Below are 16,993 nucleotides of genomic sequence, written 5' to 3'. Positions count from 1 at the left end.
CAAACGTCTACCATAACTGATACTACTATAAAGACTGATATTATATATATTGAAATCTATGTAGTAGGATATGGTTGATCACTATAAAATTTGTCTCTCATATATAATGGGAGCAATATTAGAAATGCATGGTCATGCTCATATAAGTTAATACACAATATCATGTTTATTTATTTATTTATTTATTAAATATAATCTACTCAAGATACCAAGAAAACTTGAAAAGAATTATACGAGTGTCACTATTTCATGGCTTGTGTCATGTATAGACATTAAGGATAAAATAACATAATACATGAAAGGTTATGTTCAATTACAACTTCTTGTAACTTAGGTAGAAATAATATATTTCTAGTCACTCATTGTTTTTAATTAAAATTGTTTTAGTATTACTACTAACATTACTAGAACCTACAAGATCATGATTTATGATTGAAGCAACGAAATCCAAACACAATTGATATTATATTTAGTTATCACATGAATTACATGAATTATTAATTTAATTTAATTTAATTTTACAGCTTAATAATTAACTATTTGTATGTACAAGCTGGTTGTACACGCATAGAGAATATAGTACTTAACATTAAAACATAAATTTGATTTGTACGTTAATTTAAATAGAATTTATTATCAAAATTATTATAATTTTAATTTTAATTTTGATAAAAAGAAATTAGAAGAGTTGTAACGTTTTGCAGAGTTTCTATATATTTTTTATGAAAAGATTCGGTTTCTATTATATGTATATCTATAATTCTAAATTTTAAGCATGTGATATATAGAGAAAATGGTAAATTAGGTCAAAGTCGTTTTTCACCTTTTGAGAGTCTTTCCTCTAAAAGGTTTTAGAGAGATTTGGTTTTACCGTTTGCTGGGATCGAATGGACTGCATAAAGGTCGAGACGTTGTGGCTTGAAATCGATACTCCGCAAGGAATCGGATCTGCAACATTCCCTCATCTCCTTCGAAATGTTAAAGGTATATTTTCATCCCTTTTCAGACTCAGTTCGTTTCTCTTACTTGGATCCTCAATTGAGATTGTTAGGAAATAAACCGAGTACAAGTAATTTCCCTTATAACCAGATTAGTGAGAATGCAAAATAAAAGTGGAAAAATAATACCCGAAATTGATAACGGAGTTCATCCAATTGTGCTTACGTATCCGGACTGCTGCAGATCTTTTACTAAGAGAGAAAATTTACAGGTGTTTACAAAACACTCACTACTCACAAGAAAGCTCTCTAGTATTGAGAGAAAGAAATGATTTTTGGGATGGTTTTGAAGCTAAATAAGCTAGGGTATTTATAGTTGAAACTTAAGGACTTAATCTTGTAAATACCCTAAAGCCTAGGGATTAATTGTGATTATCACATTATCATTTTTCAACAAACATCTACCAAACTTTGAAAAACTATTTTCATAGAAACATTTACCAAACTTTGAAAACCATTTTCAAAGAAACATTTACCAAACTTTGAAAACCAATTTTTCAAAGTTGGTTGCCAAACTTGAAAACCATTTTTAACAATACTTTCAACAGAGATCACTTGAAGACTGATTTTAATCTGTCTTCACACATCGATCAATGCAGCAACATTTCTGGTCTTGTTAGTCTAGCATGCCAACTGAAGCTGAACACAACTTCAGTTTGTCCGTGGTTACCATCTTTGTCAACATGTCTGCTGGATTTTGAGCTCCACTAATCTTTTCAAGTTTCAAAACCCCATCTTCCAGAAGAGACCGGATAAAATGATATCGCAATTGTATGTGCTTCGTTCTGGAATGAAAAGACGGATTCTTTGCTAGATGGATAGCACTTTGACTATCACAATACAAGACATTGTTTTCTTGTTTCTTGCCTAACTCTTCCAAGAAATTTTGGAGCCAAACCATCTCCTTGCTGGCTTCCATAACAGCGACATATTCTGCTTCAGTTGTGGAGAGAGCAACTATCTTATGTAGTTGAGAAACCCAACTCACTGCAGTACCTCCTAGAGTATAGACATACCCTGTAGTGCTCCTTCTGATGTCAATATTTCCAGCTAAGTCAACATCTACATAGCCTGTTAGTATCGTATCTCCACCTTTAAAACAAAGTGCTTTGTTTGTAGTACAGCGGAGATATCTGAGGATCCATTTGACTTCTTCCCAATGTATCTTGCCTGGATTATTCATGTACCTGCTAACAGCTCCCACTGCATGAGCAATATTTGGTCTGGTACAAACCATGGCATACATTAGACTTCCAATTGCTAAGGTATACGACACCTTCACCATGTATGCACGTTCTTCCTTCGTCTTTGGTGACTGTTCTTTGGAGAGTCTAAAATGAACACCTAAAGGTGTACTTACTGGTTTAGCATCTTGCATGTTAAACCTGGAGAGTACTTTGTTAATGTACTCAGCGTGTGATAACATCAAAGTCCCCGACTTTGTGTCTCTCTTAATCCTTATCCCAATAATCTGCTTTGCAGCGCCCAGATCCTTCATAGCAAACTGCTTCGACAATTTTTGCTTCAAGTTTATAATCTCTTGCATGTCTGAGCCTGCAACGAACATGTCATCAACGTACAACAATAAAATAATGAAGTTATTGTCGAACCTCTTGATGTAGCAACAATGATCTGCTTGGCATCTAGTAAAACCACTGCTACTCATGAAGCTATCGAACTTCTTGTAGCATTGTCTAGGAGCTTGTTTTAAACCATACAAGCTCTTCTTCAACCTGCATACCAGGTTTTTCTTGTCTGCCTCTATGAAGCCTTCTGGCTACCTCATATAGATTTCTTCCTCCAAATCTCCATGAAGGAAAGCTGTCTTTATATCTAACTGCTCAAGATGTAAATTCTCTACAGCTACAATTTTTAACACCGGTCTGATTGTGGACAGTTTTACGACTGGAGAGAAAATTTCATTGTAGTCAATACCTTCTTTTTGCTAAAAACCTTTGACAACCAATCTTGCTTTGTAGCGTTTGCTCCCATCATGCTCTTCTTTGATCCTGTAAATCTACTTGTTGTGGAGCGTTTTCTTGCCTGGTGGTAATTATGCTAATTTCCACGTCTGATTTGACATAAACGAGTCCATCTCATCTTTCATGGAAGACTCCCACTTGACTAAATCCTCCACTTGCATTGAGTTGGTTGGTTTAGGAATTCTGGAGGAGCGTCTCAGTTCTGGTGTGACTGGTTCTTCTTGAACTGCTTCAGGACTGATCTGAACATCATTTCCAGAAATCTCCTCGAACTCAGCAAATTCCTTTGTTTCAGCTTCAGTATTGGAGCTACTTGATTCTATGGTTGACCTGTCTTTGTACATCACATTCTCATTGAAAATGACATCTCTTCTTCTGATGATCTTCCGATTTTCGAGTCCCAAAACCGGTGACGGAACTCATCACCGCCATAACCAACAAAGGCATATTTGTTGGACTTAGCATCAAGTTTACTTCTTTCAGCAGAGTCTATGTGTACATAAGAAATACAACCAAACACTCTTAAGTGTGAAAGGTTTATTTCTTTCTTGCTCCAAACTTCCTCTGATATTCTGCCATCCAAAGGAACTGAGGGCCCACGGTTGATCAAGTAAGCTGCAATGTTGATAGCTTCAGCCCATAGAAATTTGGGCAATCCGTCATGTATCCTCATGCTTCTGGCACGTTCATTCAGAGTTTTGTTCATGCGTTCTGCTACGCCATTATGCTACGGTGTCATGGGAACTGTTGTCTCCATCTTGATCCCATTGTTTGCGTAGAAATCTCTGAATCTTCTATTTTTGTACTCTTCTCCATTGTCAGACCTCAACCGCTTGACTTTCAAACCAGTTTCATTTTCCACCATGGCCTTCCATTTTCTGAAGGTATCAAAGACTTCTGATTTCTTCTTCAGAAAATAAACACACACATTCCTTGTAGAATCATCGATGAAGGTAACATAATATAATGAGCCTGCAAGAGATGGAACTGGAGATGGTCCCATACATCAGTATGAACCAACTCTAACTTTTCAGCCTTGGGTGTCTTACCAATCTTTGCAAAACTGACTTTCTTTTGTTTGCCAAAGATGCAATCCTCGCATAGTCCGACATCTACATTCTTTAGATCCGGTAACTTCCCCATTGAAAAAAGTGTCTTCATCCCTTTCTCGCTCATATGGCCAAGCCTTTGGTGCCATAGGTTTGATTTTCCATCAGCATCTGCTACTGCAATGATATTCTCTAAATTTGAGGTTACATAGAAAGTATCGGTCTTCTTACCACGAGCAATGATGAGTGCTCCTTTGGTAATCTTCCATTCACAGCCTGAAAAGGTTGTGTTATATCCTTCTTCATCAAGTTGTCCTACAGAAATCAAATTTCTTTTGAGGCCAGGAATATGTCTCACTCCTTTCAACGTCCAGGTGGTCTGGTTTGGCAACTTTAATCGGATATCTCCTTTTCCGACGATCTTCAAGGTTTCATCATCAGCTAGATGTACATTCCCAAAATCACCATTGACATAGTTCTCCATGATTTCTCGGCATGGGGTGGAGTGGAAAGATGCCCCTGAATCCAAGATCCATGATTCAATCAGAGTGTTGACACTTAGAATCATGGCATCACCTGTCTCCTCTGTCATGTTGGCATATTCCTGTGTACCGGTATCTTTCTTCAGTGCTCGACAATCTCTTTTAAAGTGACCCTTCTTGCCACAATTATAACAGGTAAAATCTTTCTTTCTTGTTCTTGATTTGCCCCTTCTAGATTTCGATCTGCCACGATTTGAATTTCTTTCTGAAGTTCTCCCTCTGGACTCCGTGTGCAAGGCTGAGGAGGTTGATGCTTCACCCAATTCTCTCCGTCGAATTTCTCCGCTCAGTACCAGATCCCGAACATCGTCGAATTTCAATTTACTATTTCCCGACGAGCTGCTAACTGCTGTAACAGTAGCATTCCAACTGTCTGGTAGAGTTGATAAGAGAATTAAAGCTCGAACTTCATCATCGAATTCAATTTCCACTGAACTCAATTGGGTTGTGATTGTGTTGAGTTCATTTAGGTGTTGTGCCATCGATGCCCCTTCCGTCATCCGCAAATTGAATAATCGCCTCATCAAGTGCACTTTGTTTGAGGTTGATGGCTTCTCATACATACTGGAGAGAGCCGTCATAAGACCCGCCGTGGTCTTTTCCTTTGCTATGTTGAAAGCAACATTGCGGGATAACGTCATTCGAATAACTCCGAGGGCTTGTCTATCGAGAAGAGCTCAGTCTTCATTCTTCATGCCCTCTAGTTGCTTTCCTGAGAGAGGTTGATATAGATTTTTCTGGTACAAAAAATCTTCGATCTGCATCTTCCAAAAGCCAAAGTTCGCACCATCGAACTTTTCAATTTTCACCTTCCCTTCGTCTGCAGCCATCGCTCCCACTCGAATCTGGTTTCGTTTGGATCATTTCTGACAATTCTTGCGAACCACCGTGTATTAGAACACCTCCGTCGACAAACTCGTATCGCCGACAAAATTTTTACTATTCACGAAATTTACTATTCACGTAAATAGTAATAAATAGTAACCTCGCAAAAAAATTGACAAAATTCATAACCAAAAGCTCTGATGTCAGTTGTTAGGAAATAAACTGAGTACAAGTAATTTCCCTTATAACCAGATTAGTGAGAATGCGAAATAAAAGCGGAAAAATAATACCCGAAATTGATAACGGAGTTCATCCAATTGTGCTTACGTCTCCAGACTGCTGCAGATCTTTTACTAAGAGAGAAAATTTACAGGTGTTTACAAAACACTCACTACTCACAAGAAAGCTCTCTAGTATTGGGAGAAAGAAATGATTTTTGGGATGGTTTTGAAGCTAAATGAGCTAGGGTATTTATAGTTGAAACTTAAGGACTTAATCTTGTAAATACCCTAAAGCCTAGGGATTAATTGTGATTATCCCATTATCATTTTTCAACAAACATCTACCAAACTAAGAAAAACTATTTTTTCAAATAAACATTTACCAAACTTTGAAACCCATTTTCAAAGAAACATTTATCAAACTTTGAAAACCAATTTTTCAAAATTGGTTGCCAAACTTGAAAACCATTTTTAACAATACTTTCAACAGAGATCACTAGAATAATTTTTCTATTGTGTCAAGGGACATACCGGCTGTTTCACAGAAATAACCGACTTGGGAATACTTTCTAAGTGAGTTCAAGCAAAAATAAAATAGTTAGGCCTGAGTTGAGGATGTAATTATCTTAGTTGATTTAGGAAAACTAATCTATTTATGAATTATGAGTATGAGATAGATTTTTCAATTGAGTCATCAGGCTCCAGAGTTGGCAGTGAATGAAGAGTTGAGGTGCAAGAGATTCAGAAAGGGAATGCACATTGTTATGCATGCTTGGCTGTAGATCCGTCTAAGGTATTCTCTAATATGGCTCGCCAAACAAAGACGGTGAAGACAATCTAGAATATGATATCGAGATTTATAGGCGAGTCTAACATTTATAATAAGAGAGTTTCTGATTTAGTGACCCCATCCTTGACGTCAACTAAGAGGACTCGAGATTCTAGGAGTCCTAGAAGGACGATTTTGATGCAGATCTGATTAAAGTTTGAGAAGGGAACCTCGTAGACGGCCACTGACATCTTCAAGGGTAAACTTATGAGGTTCATTCAAAGCTTCTTCTCTAGGATAAAATGAGACTCTCTCATATCTTTATCTCACTCCTAAAACCATCTTTTTCCATTAGATATGTTCTTACTTTGACATTGTTGTTGGCTCCATAAAGCAGAGTTAATCTAATGAACAATAAAAGAGTTAGAAGTCGAGCAAGTCCCATGCTTATGAAAAAAAAAACAAGAGAATAATAGCTTAAAGCTGGAAATGCCTATGGTGAACCATGAGCAGAAAATGTCCTTATAGATTAAGAAAGTCATAAAAGAAAGCTTCAAAGCCGACATTGGATAAAGTTTGGTTATGAAAGTATTATTCCATTGGATAATATTCAAAGAATAAAAATATATGTTCGCTGCACCTGTGTTCAGCAAAACAGCTTCCAGATGGAAGTTTAACACAAGTGTTGAGATGCGGCATATAAGTTTATAATATGAGGAAAATTAACTAAAATATGAGACAAAATAGAACAATATACAGAACTATAACATAACTACGATATAATACACCATCTTTTATCTTTTTAACATTTTTTTCTCGTTGTAGGTTATCTATTTTAGCCCGAAGGCCGACTTGATATTTGCGGAGGTTAAAAAAAGGGCTTATAATTAAAATAGTTATCAAATTAGTAATCTTTTATAAATAGAAAAGCAACCGTAGAGGTATAGTATAAAATTATGATAAAATATGAGGGTAAGGTAGGTACCCTCGAATATATTTTAGAAGGAAAAGCATGGAAGATCAATGGGCAGCCGATTAAGAATAGAGACACAATCACGTAAGACAGTTTCAGTCACCGCCCCCCACAAAGGTTGTAAGATAAGTCATTTGATACTCCTCGTCTACACCTTTCTGAGTTCGTCACAAGGCAATCACTAATATCAATCTAAAGGAAGAAACTTGCAGTTGTTAATGAGCTTCCATTTTGCATCTTTAATAATACCAGTGACAACATTATAAGCTTCTTCAGCCGAGAAGAGGTGCCCTTGGCCCATTTCCAATTGCAAATGTGATCATCATCTATATTTCCAACTTTTGTATTTAACAAGGGGAAAAACAATTTCTGCGTTGATTCCTTCTTTCCAGTTTGGGAATACTTTTGGTAATAGAAAAGTGATTTTCCACCTTACAAACAAACAATGTTACACCCAAAAATTGATTTAAAATCATAGTTCAACCTATAACCTCAAAAGCACGAATTTTTAGTTTTTGCCATGAAAAATCACTTTTGATGAAATTATATTTTTGTACTCAATTATTTAATTTTAATTGGTTTTTAAATTAATACACATGTTTTTAAGGTTTAATTAATACACATACATACATGTATAAAATGGACATTTTATCTTTTCAAAATCACTTTTTAATAACAATACCAAACAATTACCTTTTAAACTGCCCTTATCAAAAATACTTTTAAAATTACTTTTTACACCACTTTTAAAAACACTTCTCAAAAGTTGATCAAAAATTTATAGAGAATCCCATAGGTGCATGTAAAGTGTAAAAAATGGCCTTCATTAGTATTTCTGAATTTTTCAAAGGAGCTGATTTTTGGCTTGCTGAGTGTAAAATCAACGATAGCTAGAATTTAAGGAAACTGTTCAAGATAAGGGAAGAGGCTGCTCCCATCTTTGCTACTGCTTCGAGCCTGCAGCAGGTGAAGACGGTGTGGATTTGGGTTGAGATTAGGGTGAAGACCCCTAAGTGCTCCTTGGCAAAAACTTAGTTTCCCTTTCATATCATAAACATTTTGTCATTGCATAGATGGCTATTCTTGACAGACTTAATACGAGAGATAGGCTGTCGAGGAAGAATATGGTGAATCGAAAGATCATTTGTTTTTTGTTTGCTCGTTGTCTCATGGTGTTCAGGGGCGCATCATGCGCTTGTGTGGTTTGAGGAGGGCTGTTCTGAATTGGGGTCAAGAGCTGACATAGGCTTGTGCCTATTTAAGGGAAAGTCTGCTAGTGTTTATTTTGAAAGTTATTTGGAGTGCACACGTTTATTACGTTTTGGAGGAAAACTTTCAACAGTTTAGGGAGAACACTTGAATGGTTGATGAAATTGCTGATATTACAAAGGATATAGTTAAATTTAAGGCTAGCAACAAGAGTATAAATTGCTAAGATATTTTGAAATTATTAGGCTTTGCAAGATGCGGGGTTTTTCCTAATTTTTGTGGGTGTCCTCTTCTCTGTGTACTGCTGCAGGTTTCCCTGTTTCTTGGATAAATGGAATCAAACTTGTCCAAAAAAGAATTTCAGAACAGTATCAATAGTTAAAGAATTAAATCAATCTTCAGGCTTTGAAGCAAGGGTTTTGGGAATATTCCTTTACATAAAATCATTTCCTTCTGCCTGCTAATAGAATGCCTTAAATTCCTAACTGCTAGCCAGCAATGGCAAGTGCTCCAAAGAGCACCTGAAGTTCGAAATTGTTTTAAAAAAACCAGACGATTGGACTGCAAAAAACAGGGTGGTCAAATTTAGGCAGAAAAAGGGCACAAACTCATATTCAAACATTATATGCCAAATTACTTAGGAAAAATGTAATTCCATTTGTGTCAATATATGTCCCATCTGAATACAAGACAAGGGAAGCAAATCACATTCCCTGCTTGAAGCTAAATCGACAATTCATTGGAGGATCCACCAGTTATCAATAAAATACAAATCACAGTGATAGCACCTTACAAGGAGTGAAGATCAATATGACAGTTTCATCAAATCCATCAACCTTCCTCTCCAAACTCCTTTGTAAATCTTTCGTGGACTTCAAGATCAGCTTTGCTCACCGTAGGCCTTTGTCTTGCCAGCACCTTATCAAAATCTGATTTCGAAATAGGTGGTGGAAGGATCTGCATGGCCATTATTAATGAAAAAACAATTTTGGTCAATGCTAACTATGTTCCAATATATTTTTTTATTGCATATGGTAATAATGTTCCAGCATGTCTTCTGGATAATCCAATCTTAGACATGGATAATTAACTAAATAGACACTCCAAACACTTGATCTCAATGCATTCTCCAAAAGGCAGGATGAATGCAGAGAAAAATTATCACAAATAAAAGAACCACAAAGAATACATAGGAACAGGAACACAATGGTAAGCAACTTGATACCTGTGCTGCAAGTCCTTTGGCTGCCAATTCCTGCATACTAATTTGGACAGCACCAGATTGCTTTGGTCCACATGGAATCCACATATCATTAGGTGTCTTGAAGAAAAACATGGCATCTTGGGTTTTTCGAACAGGTTCAAAGAGAACATCCTTAACCTGTTAAGACATAAAACAAACAAAAACACAAAAGTTAAAAGACTCATTGGCAAGATATAATTAAGATTTCAGTGAAGACAAAGATATAATGATCAAGCACAACATTACTCCGAATATTCATTTTCTTGGAGTATCCCGGTCTGACACACATTCATTAATTGATATAGGAATATGAGTTATGACCCTTCAAGAATCCTCCAAATACATGAAAAAATTGAAAATAACCACCGGACATGTCCCAGTATTAGACACACCTGAGTCCAAGTAATATAAAGATCAAGCATCTCAATTTTGTACTGAACTTACACAAACAGATATGTCTGACCCTGAAAACCCCTCGGTCCGGCGAGCTAAATTTTCAAAATCACTTTCAGTCAAGTTGTGAGGCGTATCACCTAAATGCACCTGTTGTAATTAATTTTATCAAAAAAAAGATAGCATTGTTAAAAAAAAGCAGTTGTTGAATGACACATGTGAAAAACAAGACAAGCCAAGCATTTTTCTTCTCTTTTTTCAATATATATATTCTTAATATTCAGAAGGTACATGTCGGAGAAAAGGTTAAGTACTTTGAACATATGTTGCCGAGCCTTCAAATCTGGGAGAGGAATGTAAATACGCTTATCAAAACGCCGGCGGATGGCCTATAAGAACAACTAATTAGTAAAAATTGGATATTCACCTTTTACTGATTCAAGGTAAACATATGGAAATTATATTCTAATATTCTCCTACCTGATCTAGTGCATAGGGAGTATTTGTTGCTGCAAGAACTAGGACCTTCTGATCATTATTTCCTACACCCTAAAACATAAAAAGTTCAAAGTTCATTCATCGATGTCAAATCTTGAAGGGTATCATAAATCAATTTGTCACAATCTAGCAGAGACAAATAAGATATGAATACTGTGGAATACAAACACAGCATGGAAATTTTTCAAAAATTTGGATACAGATGGTAGCATGCTGCAGAACACTACAAAAAAAAAAGCATCTTTCATAAATATATACTGGATAAACTCAAAAAAATACACTTAGTTTTTCTAAATGCATAACAATTGAGAAAACTTAAGCTATCAGAACTTCCTAGGTAATTTGCTTACCATACACAACTCCTGTAAATGGTTTGAAAGGTCTTCAAAATGTTTATTTAAAGCAATTCAAATTTTGGACTAGTATTACATGTTTATTAAGTGCAAACTATTCTCCACAAAAAAAAATGCTCAGAGATTACAAGAATGTGGAGTGTGGACCATGAGAATATAATATCTTGAAAAGATTTGGTGAAAAGACATTATAGGAATTCATTTTAGCAATTTAAATGCAGTAAAAAAAATACCTGCATCTGCACAAGAAGTTCAGTTTTTATACGTCTTGATGCTTCACTCTCATTGCCCTCTCCACGCTGGCCACACAAGGAATCTATTTCATCAATGAAAATAATGGAAGGAGCACTATCACGAGCCATCTGGAAAAGGTTTGAAACCAGCTTTTCACTTTCCCCCATCCATTTTGACACAAGGTCCGATGAAGAAATACTAGCAAAAGGGGAAATGAATCAAAATATTATAAAAGAAACAAGAAGAAACCTAATGTATAAGCACATAAACAGAACAACTTTATATAAGAGACTAAGTACCAAAGATGTTTTTTAAAGCCTACTGATATAAACTAAACAAGTATGAAAACCTAGGAAATTATACCTAAAATTCTAAAATTCATAATATACCTAGATCATAAAAACAAAAAACACATGAAAATGATGGGGCTCTGTAGTGGGTGTATCACCATTATTTGGTTTTAAATATCATAACACGATTACTATATAACTACCTTATTACTGCCATTACAATCCAGTGATGCATATACAATGCAGTACTTCCCTACTGCTGTCACCTATCTCTTTCTCCCAATAACAGCAAAGTGGCAACTGCTTCACGAGGGAATGCTAGATGATTAAGGATAAATTTTTCTCCTTTTTTTAATTATCATATGCATCTTACAACTTAACACAAGTGAATGGGCTCAATGCCTCAAACTTATAAGAGGATTAGTAAGTATTTTCTTATGGGAAGATGAATACAACTCAGTATATTACCTAAAAAAAGTAGAGTCCGCTTCAGTTGCAACAGCCTTGGCCAAGTATGACTTCCCAGTCCCAGGTGGCCCATACAACAGAAAAGCTCTCCATGGCCTTCTTTTTCCTAAAAGAGATACAAGATTGAAAATTTTACAAAACCAACCCATTCATATCCCTGCATAAGAAATTATAATAAATAATGTTGAACAAGTGCTAAACAGAAAGAAGAGATTAGATTAAGTGGGTTTCTATTCATCTAGCTTATTCTAGCAATACATGAAAGAAAATCTAGAAGGGCCAAGGGGATATCCATTATCCAAACACATCAAGATGAACAACGATGGAAATATAAGGACTCTGATGCAGATAAGCACTTTTGTTTTCTGGCCAGAACTCAACCTTGACTAATCCAATACATGACTTTGGTTTTCTCCACATGGGGTAAGACAAAATTTTGGATAAGATGGAAAATGAGCCGAGTTTAAGTTGAATCAACAATCCTCCTCAAAAACAGAACAGGTCTATTAAATAAATTAGAAACTTTTACCTTTAGAAACCAAATTAATTTTTTATCATATGTTTACAACGGCAATGGTGACACCTTCAAAGGAGGTAGAATATTGGTGCAAGAAACCGTTTCTAACAAGAAGTTGACAACAAAAGAGGCAGAAAGCAGTCTCTAATAAGATGATGTCAGAGGTTGAATTTTACATTTATGTATTGAGAAGTTGAGCAATAAAAACATGATGATGATGATGATGTTATTAGTATGGTTATATCAGACAGTTCACCCAAACAAAGGAGGAATTTCACAAGCAACTACATGTTCTCAAATTAACTCCTCGAATATCCAACAGTTCACCAGTAACATTGCTTGTACTATTCTAGGAAACAACTCAATCATTGCAAGGAAAATGATAACAAAAGATGCCACAAGTATCTAATCTTAATTCGATAATATCTCATTGCATTCAACGGGAACAGTTCAACAGATATATAATAGGACCCATATTATTTTGCATAAAAGCAAAATAGGAAGCATGCAATGTACCTCATGGTTACTCAAAACAATTACATTTAGGATGAACAGTCTCAAGCAACTAAAAACTGCAACAATTAGTTAATATTGCAACAAAGTTGGGCACACTCCATTATTGCAAATAACCTCAAGAAACATGCATGATTATCCTATCTAATATCAACAACAGAATCACACCTTTCTCATTTTAACTACAAACCAAGCTCTTTTCTAACACAAGACAAGAAAGAATAAATTTTTGACAGTTTCACCAATCGACACAATTAGGCCATTTCAATGCGCAGTGAGTAATGCAAAACTCACTACTTTTATAGCTGAAAACCATAATCATTGTTAACAAAGCAAATAAATAGAAATCCATAAAACCATGAAATCCATATGTAGTCTAACAATCAATAATTAATCAATTTCAACATAACAACCGATTACTAAAATCAAGCTAAAGCAATCTTCTCAAAATCAAATTCAAAACCCCTAAAATCCTCCGAAAAATGAAAAGGCTAACCTGTAAAAAACTGAGGAAACTTGACAGGCAAAATAACAGCTTCTTGCAAAGCCTGCTTAGCACTTTCTAAGCCAGCAACATCATTCCACTTAACGTTAGGCTTTTCCCTAATAATAGCCGAATTAAGCCCAGATCTCAACTTAGCCTGTTCCGGATCCTCCCCTTCACCGCCTTCTCCACCGCCACTGCCATTCTTGGGTTTACTTTTGGGGCGGGTAGCAACAGCAGCATCCCCGTTAGAAGCCGGTCCAGGTCCTCCTTCATCGAGAACAACACGGATCTCCTCGGCACGGCGTAAATACTCGGTGAATTTCTGTGTAATTGCTTCCCTAATTTTGGGGTTCTTCTCGTATTTCAAATGGGTCTTGAAATACTCAAGTGCGTTCATGTATAAAGGAAAGGCTTTGATATAGTTCCCCGCATTATCTTCTTGTACCGCTTGCTTCACATACTCGATCGCTTGCTCTTTGAAATTGCTATACATATCTTTCTTTTCTTTCTCTGGGTAATTTTATTTCTTCAATGAAATTTCATGAGATCAATCAAATTGTTTCCCCCCTTTTCCCTAATGGGTTTTTGGAGATTTTGAGATCTAGAAAGAGGGATCGAAATTCGAAAGAGAAACAAAGAAAAACCGGAATTTTGATCGTCAAAACAAAACTCGAAAGTAAAGCGTGTGAAAGTGAAATCCACTTTTTCTTTCGATAAACTACACAGATGGTTACTAGAGTTTTAAAATTAATAAATTAATCACTAATATTATCAATTTGTAATAAATTGGTCATTAATGTTATCGATGTGAAACAAACCGGTCACTAATATTATTGATTTGTAACAAATTGATTACTCATTGTTAACATCTATTAATTTGGGTGACGAAAAGCTTAGTTGATTCGTTAAACACTTACCTAAACCGTTGACTGTCACATTGCAGAGTCTATTGAATGGTACTTACTGTAATTTGCTTCAATCTCTTCCACGTCGATGCAAAACATCATCACCGAGGGTCGATGCTCCTCCCTCTGCAACTATCTTCATGCAATCATTCACAGCAACGAAACTTGGACAACCGTCGTCTCCTACAATCGGAGATTTAAAAACATGGGGTTTTGTTTGAGGTTTAGAAAAAGTTATTGATTTTACATGTGAGATTTAAAAGAATGGGGTTTTGTTGCATTTGCGTGTTCTTTAGTAGATGAATGACTACGCATTCTGTGATTTGTTTTAATCTTTGTTACTTCAAGAGATGAATGTGGTTAGATAATTCTTGCTTGTTTTGTTTATTGGCCTATTTTTGGCTTAATTTATGAATCTCTTATTGGTTACTGAGCCCGGAGGATAGAGGCAAACTAGCAGAAGAGCTGAGCTTCGCTGATTTCGTTGTGCTTACCTATGCATGTGATCAGCCTGAAACTCTTAACCGGTTGTGTATTTTATGGCTTCCGGAGCTTCGCCAATTAGATGCTTCTATCTTAATTTGCATTTGTACTTGCTAGTTTCTTCTTTATGATGAACATGTGAAGGGGAGATTAAGTTTTTTTTTTTTTAAATTGCTATGCTCTTCCAGCTCTGAATTCTGCTTTATGTGATTCTGATGGACTCAATTCAAACTCTACAAATTTAACATGAGTATTAAAAAACTTTATGATGGAACATTGACATATGCAACATAAGTGAAGCCATAAAATTTTCAATTGTACTGAAAAGGTACTATATTCCTTTTCAGCATATTTGCATGGCTATGAATTAGCTATGTGGTTTACTTTTTTTTTTATCCTTCTCTGTTCACTATATCTATAGATCCCTATACTTGGATTAGTGTTGATTTTGAAACTTTTGCAGATAATATAGACCCGGGAGACAACTCATCCAAGTAATCAAAGTCGATCCCCCCGTTGTCAAGGGATTCTAGAGGCTCAGTTGAGGTGTTCAATCCACCAACTTTCTCGACCCGACATAACAACCCATCATTTCGCTCGCAATCCCCTTGGTAAAACTTGTGCAAGTCTGGTGGTACCCACGAAGAAGTTGAACGTTCCCAGATAGCATTCAAGTCGGTTTGGGTTGAAGAAATATCGATATGAATATAAATGAAATTTTAAGAAGGAGAAGAAGAGGCGGTTTAAATGGTCTCACATGGTCAAATGAAGTCAAAAAAATCAGATTAACATGTCACATCAGTATTATGTTACACAAGTAAACGATTGACAATGTTAGTGATCGAATTATTACTTTTTAAACTTTAGTAAAGAAAATAAAAAGTTACTCAAATATAGTGACCATTTTTAGTTTACCCTTTTTCTATCTAATTTCAATTTGCCTAATAGCCTTATAGCTTAGGGGGTACGAAAGTTTAGCATTTCATAAAGACGAAGGTTCCTCCCGATTTTATTCCAAACTAAAATAGTCTAATAATCAAAATTCTAGACGCAACGAGAACTATAGAACCTCACTAATAATTAGTATTATTAATTTAATTTATACAATTTTAAATGATTCGATGTATAATTATTAATTAGCTATAAATCTAAAGGTAAATTATTTAAAATAAAATATTAATTATATTATTTTTTATATTTTTTTGTTTAAATGTATCATTGTCCTTTAAAGTATGTCATTTATACCAAGTTGTCCCCTAAAATTTAAATCGTTACTTCGTTTGTCTCAAACCGTTAATTTCGTTAGAAATAACAATATTAAATTACATATTTAGCCACTCAACTATTTTTCATATTTTTTTCACCCAACTATTTTATTATCATAAAATAATCACCAAACTTAAGTTTTTGTTTCATTGGCCACTAAAATCTACTCAATTTATTATTAAAATTTGTAATAAATAAGAATTCATTTACATCACATTTCTTACTCGTCACACAAATAGTCAACCCATGAATATTTAAACACAACCAAGCTAATAATTTTTACATTATACTTTTATATATATGAGATAAAAATTAAAATTAAATTAAAGAAAAAATGTTTGCCTCATGAAAAGGCGACAAGCAAGAGACACGGTGAATCATTTTTTTAATGAAGAAAAAATAAATTGTCCATTTGTTCACGGTACCTACACTTTCATGTTGATGCATTAATCCATTAAATTATTTATATTTACTTTTTATTTATTTATTATTCTTCAAAAAATTTGTTGTCACGCTCCCTTGTAGGTGTCAATGTTTTTAAGTAAAACCACCAACTCTTTTCAAGTTTATAATAATTATTGGATTTATATTGTGTAAGCTTTCGTTCATGTATCAAATCAATGTCATTTTTTTTATTGATCGACTAATTCATATCAATTATTATAAAGATTTATTATAAATACTATCTTTTTAATCCAAATTTTTCATTCACAAGAATAGAATTTGAACCCTCTAATATTATTTAAAAGATCTAACATCTCATATCACTAGACCA

General features: G+C 35.0%; 1 protein-coding gene across 1 annotated transcript; it reads right to left on the bottom strand.

The window, feature by feature from the left end:
• Nucleotides 1–9,208: 9,208 nt before the first annotated feature.
• LOC120142253 (protein SUPPRESSOR OF K(+) TRANSPORT GROWTH DEFECT 1-like) lies at nucleotides 9,209–14,256 on the bottom strand. The gene is made up of 8 exons (XM_039157002.1): nucleotides 13,574–14,256; nucleotides 12,048–12,153; nucleotides 11,289–11,487; nucleotides 10,685–10,753; nucleotides 10,519–10,593; nucleotides 10,256–10,354; nucleotides 9,794–9,949; nucleotides 9,209–9,525 (listed from the first exon to the last, which is right to left on the bottom strand). Exons 1-8 carry the CDS (start codon nucleotides 14,055–14,057, stop codon nucleotides 9,400–9,402), a joined length of 1,314 nt encoding a protein of 437 aa, XP_039012933.1. The 5' UTR covers nucleotides 14,058–14,256; the 3' UTR covers nucleotides 9,209–9,399.
• Nucleotides 14,257–16,993: the final 2,737 nt, after the last annotated feature.

The sequence above is a fragment of the Hibiscus syriacus genome, unplaced genomic scaffold, assembly GCF_006381635.1.
Source record: "Hibiscus syriacus cultivar Baekdansim isolate YM2019G1 unplaced genomic scaffold, ASM638163v2 tig00110819_pilon, whole genome shotgun sequence".
Lineage (NCBI taxonomy): Eukaryota > Viridiplantae > Streptophyta > Magnoliopsida > Malvales > Malvaceae > Hibiscus > Hibiscus syriacus.
The sequence above is the reverse complement of the archived record's forward strand: the minus strand, read 5'-3'. Positions and strand labels throughout refer to the sequence as shown.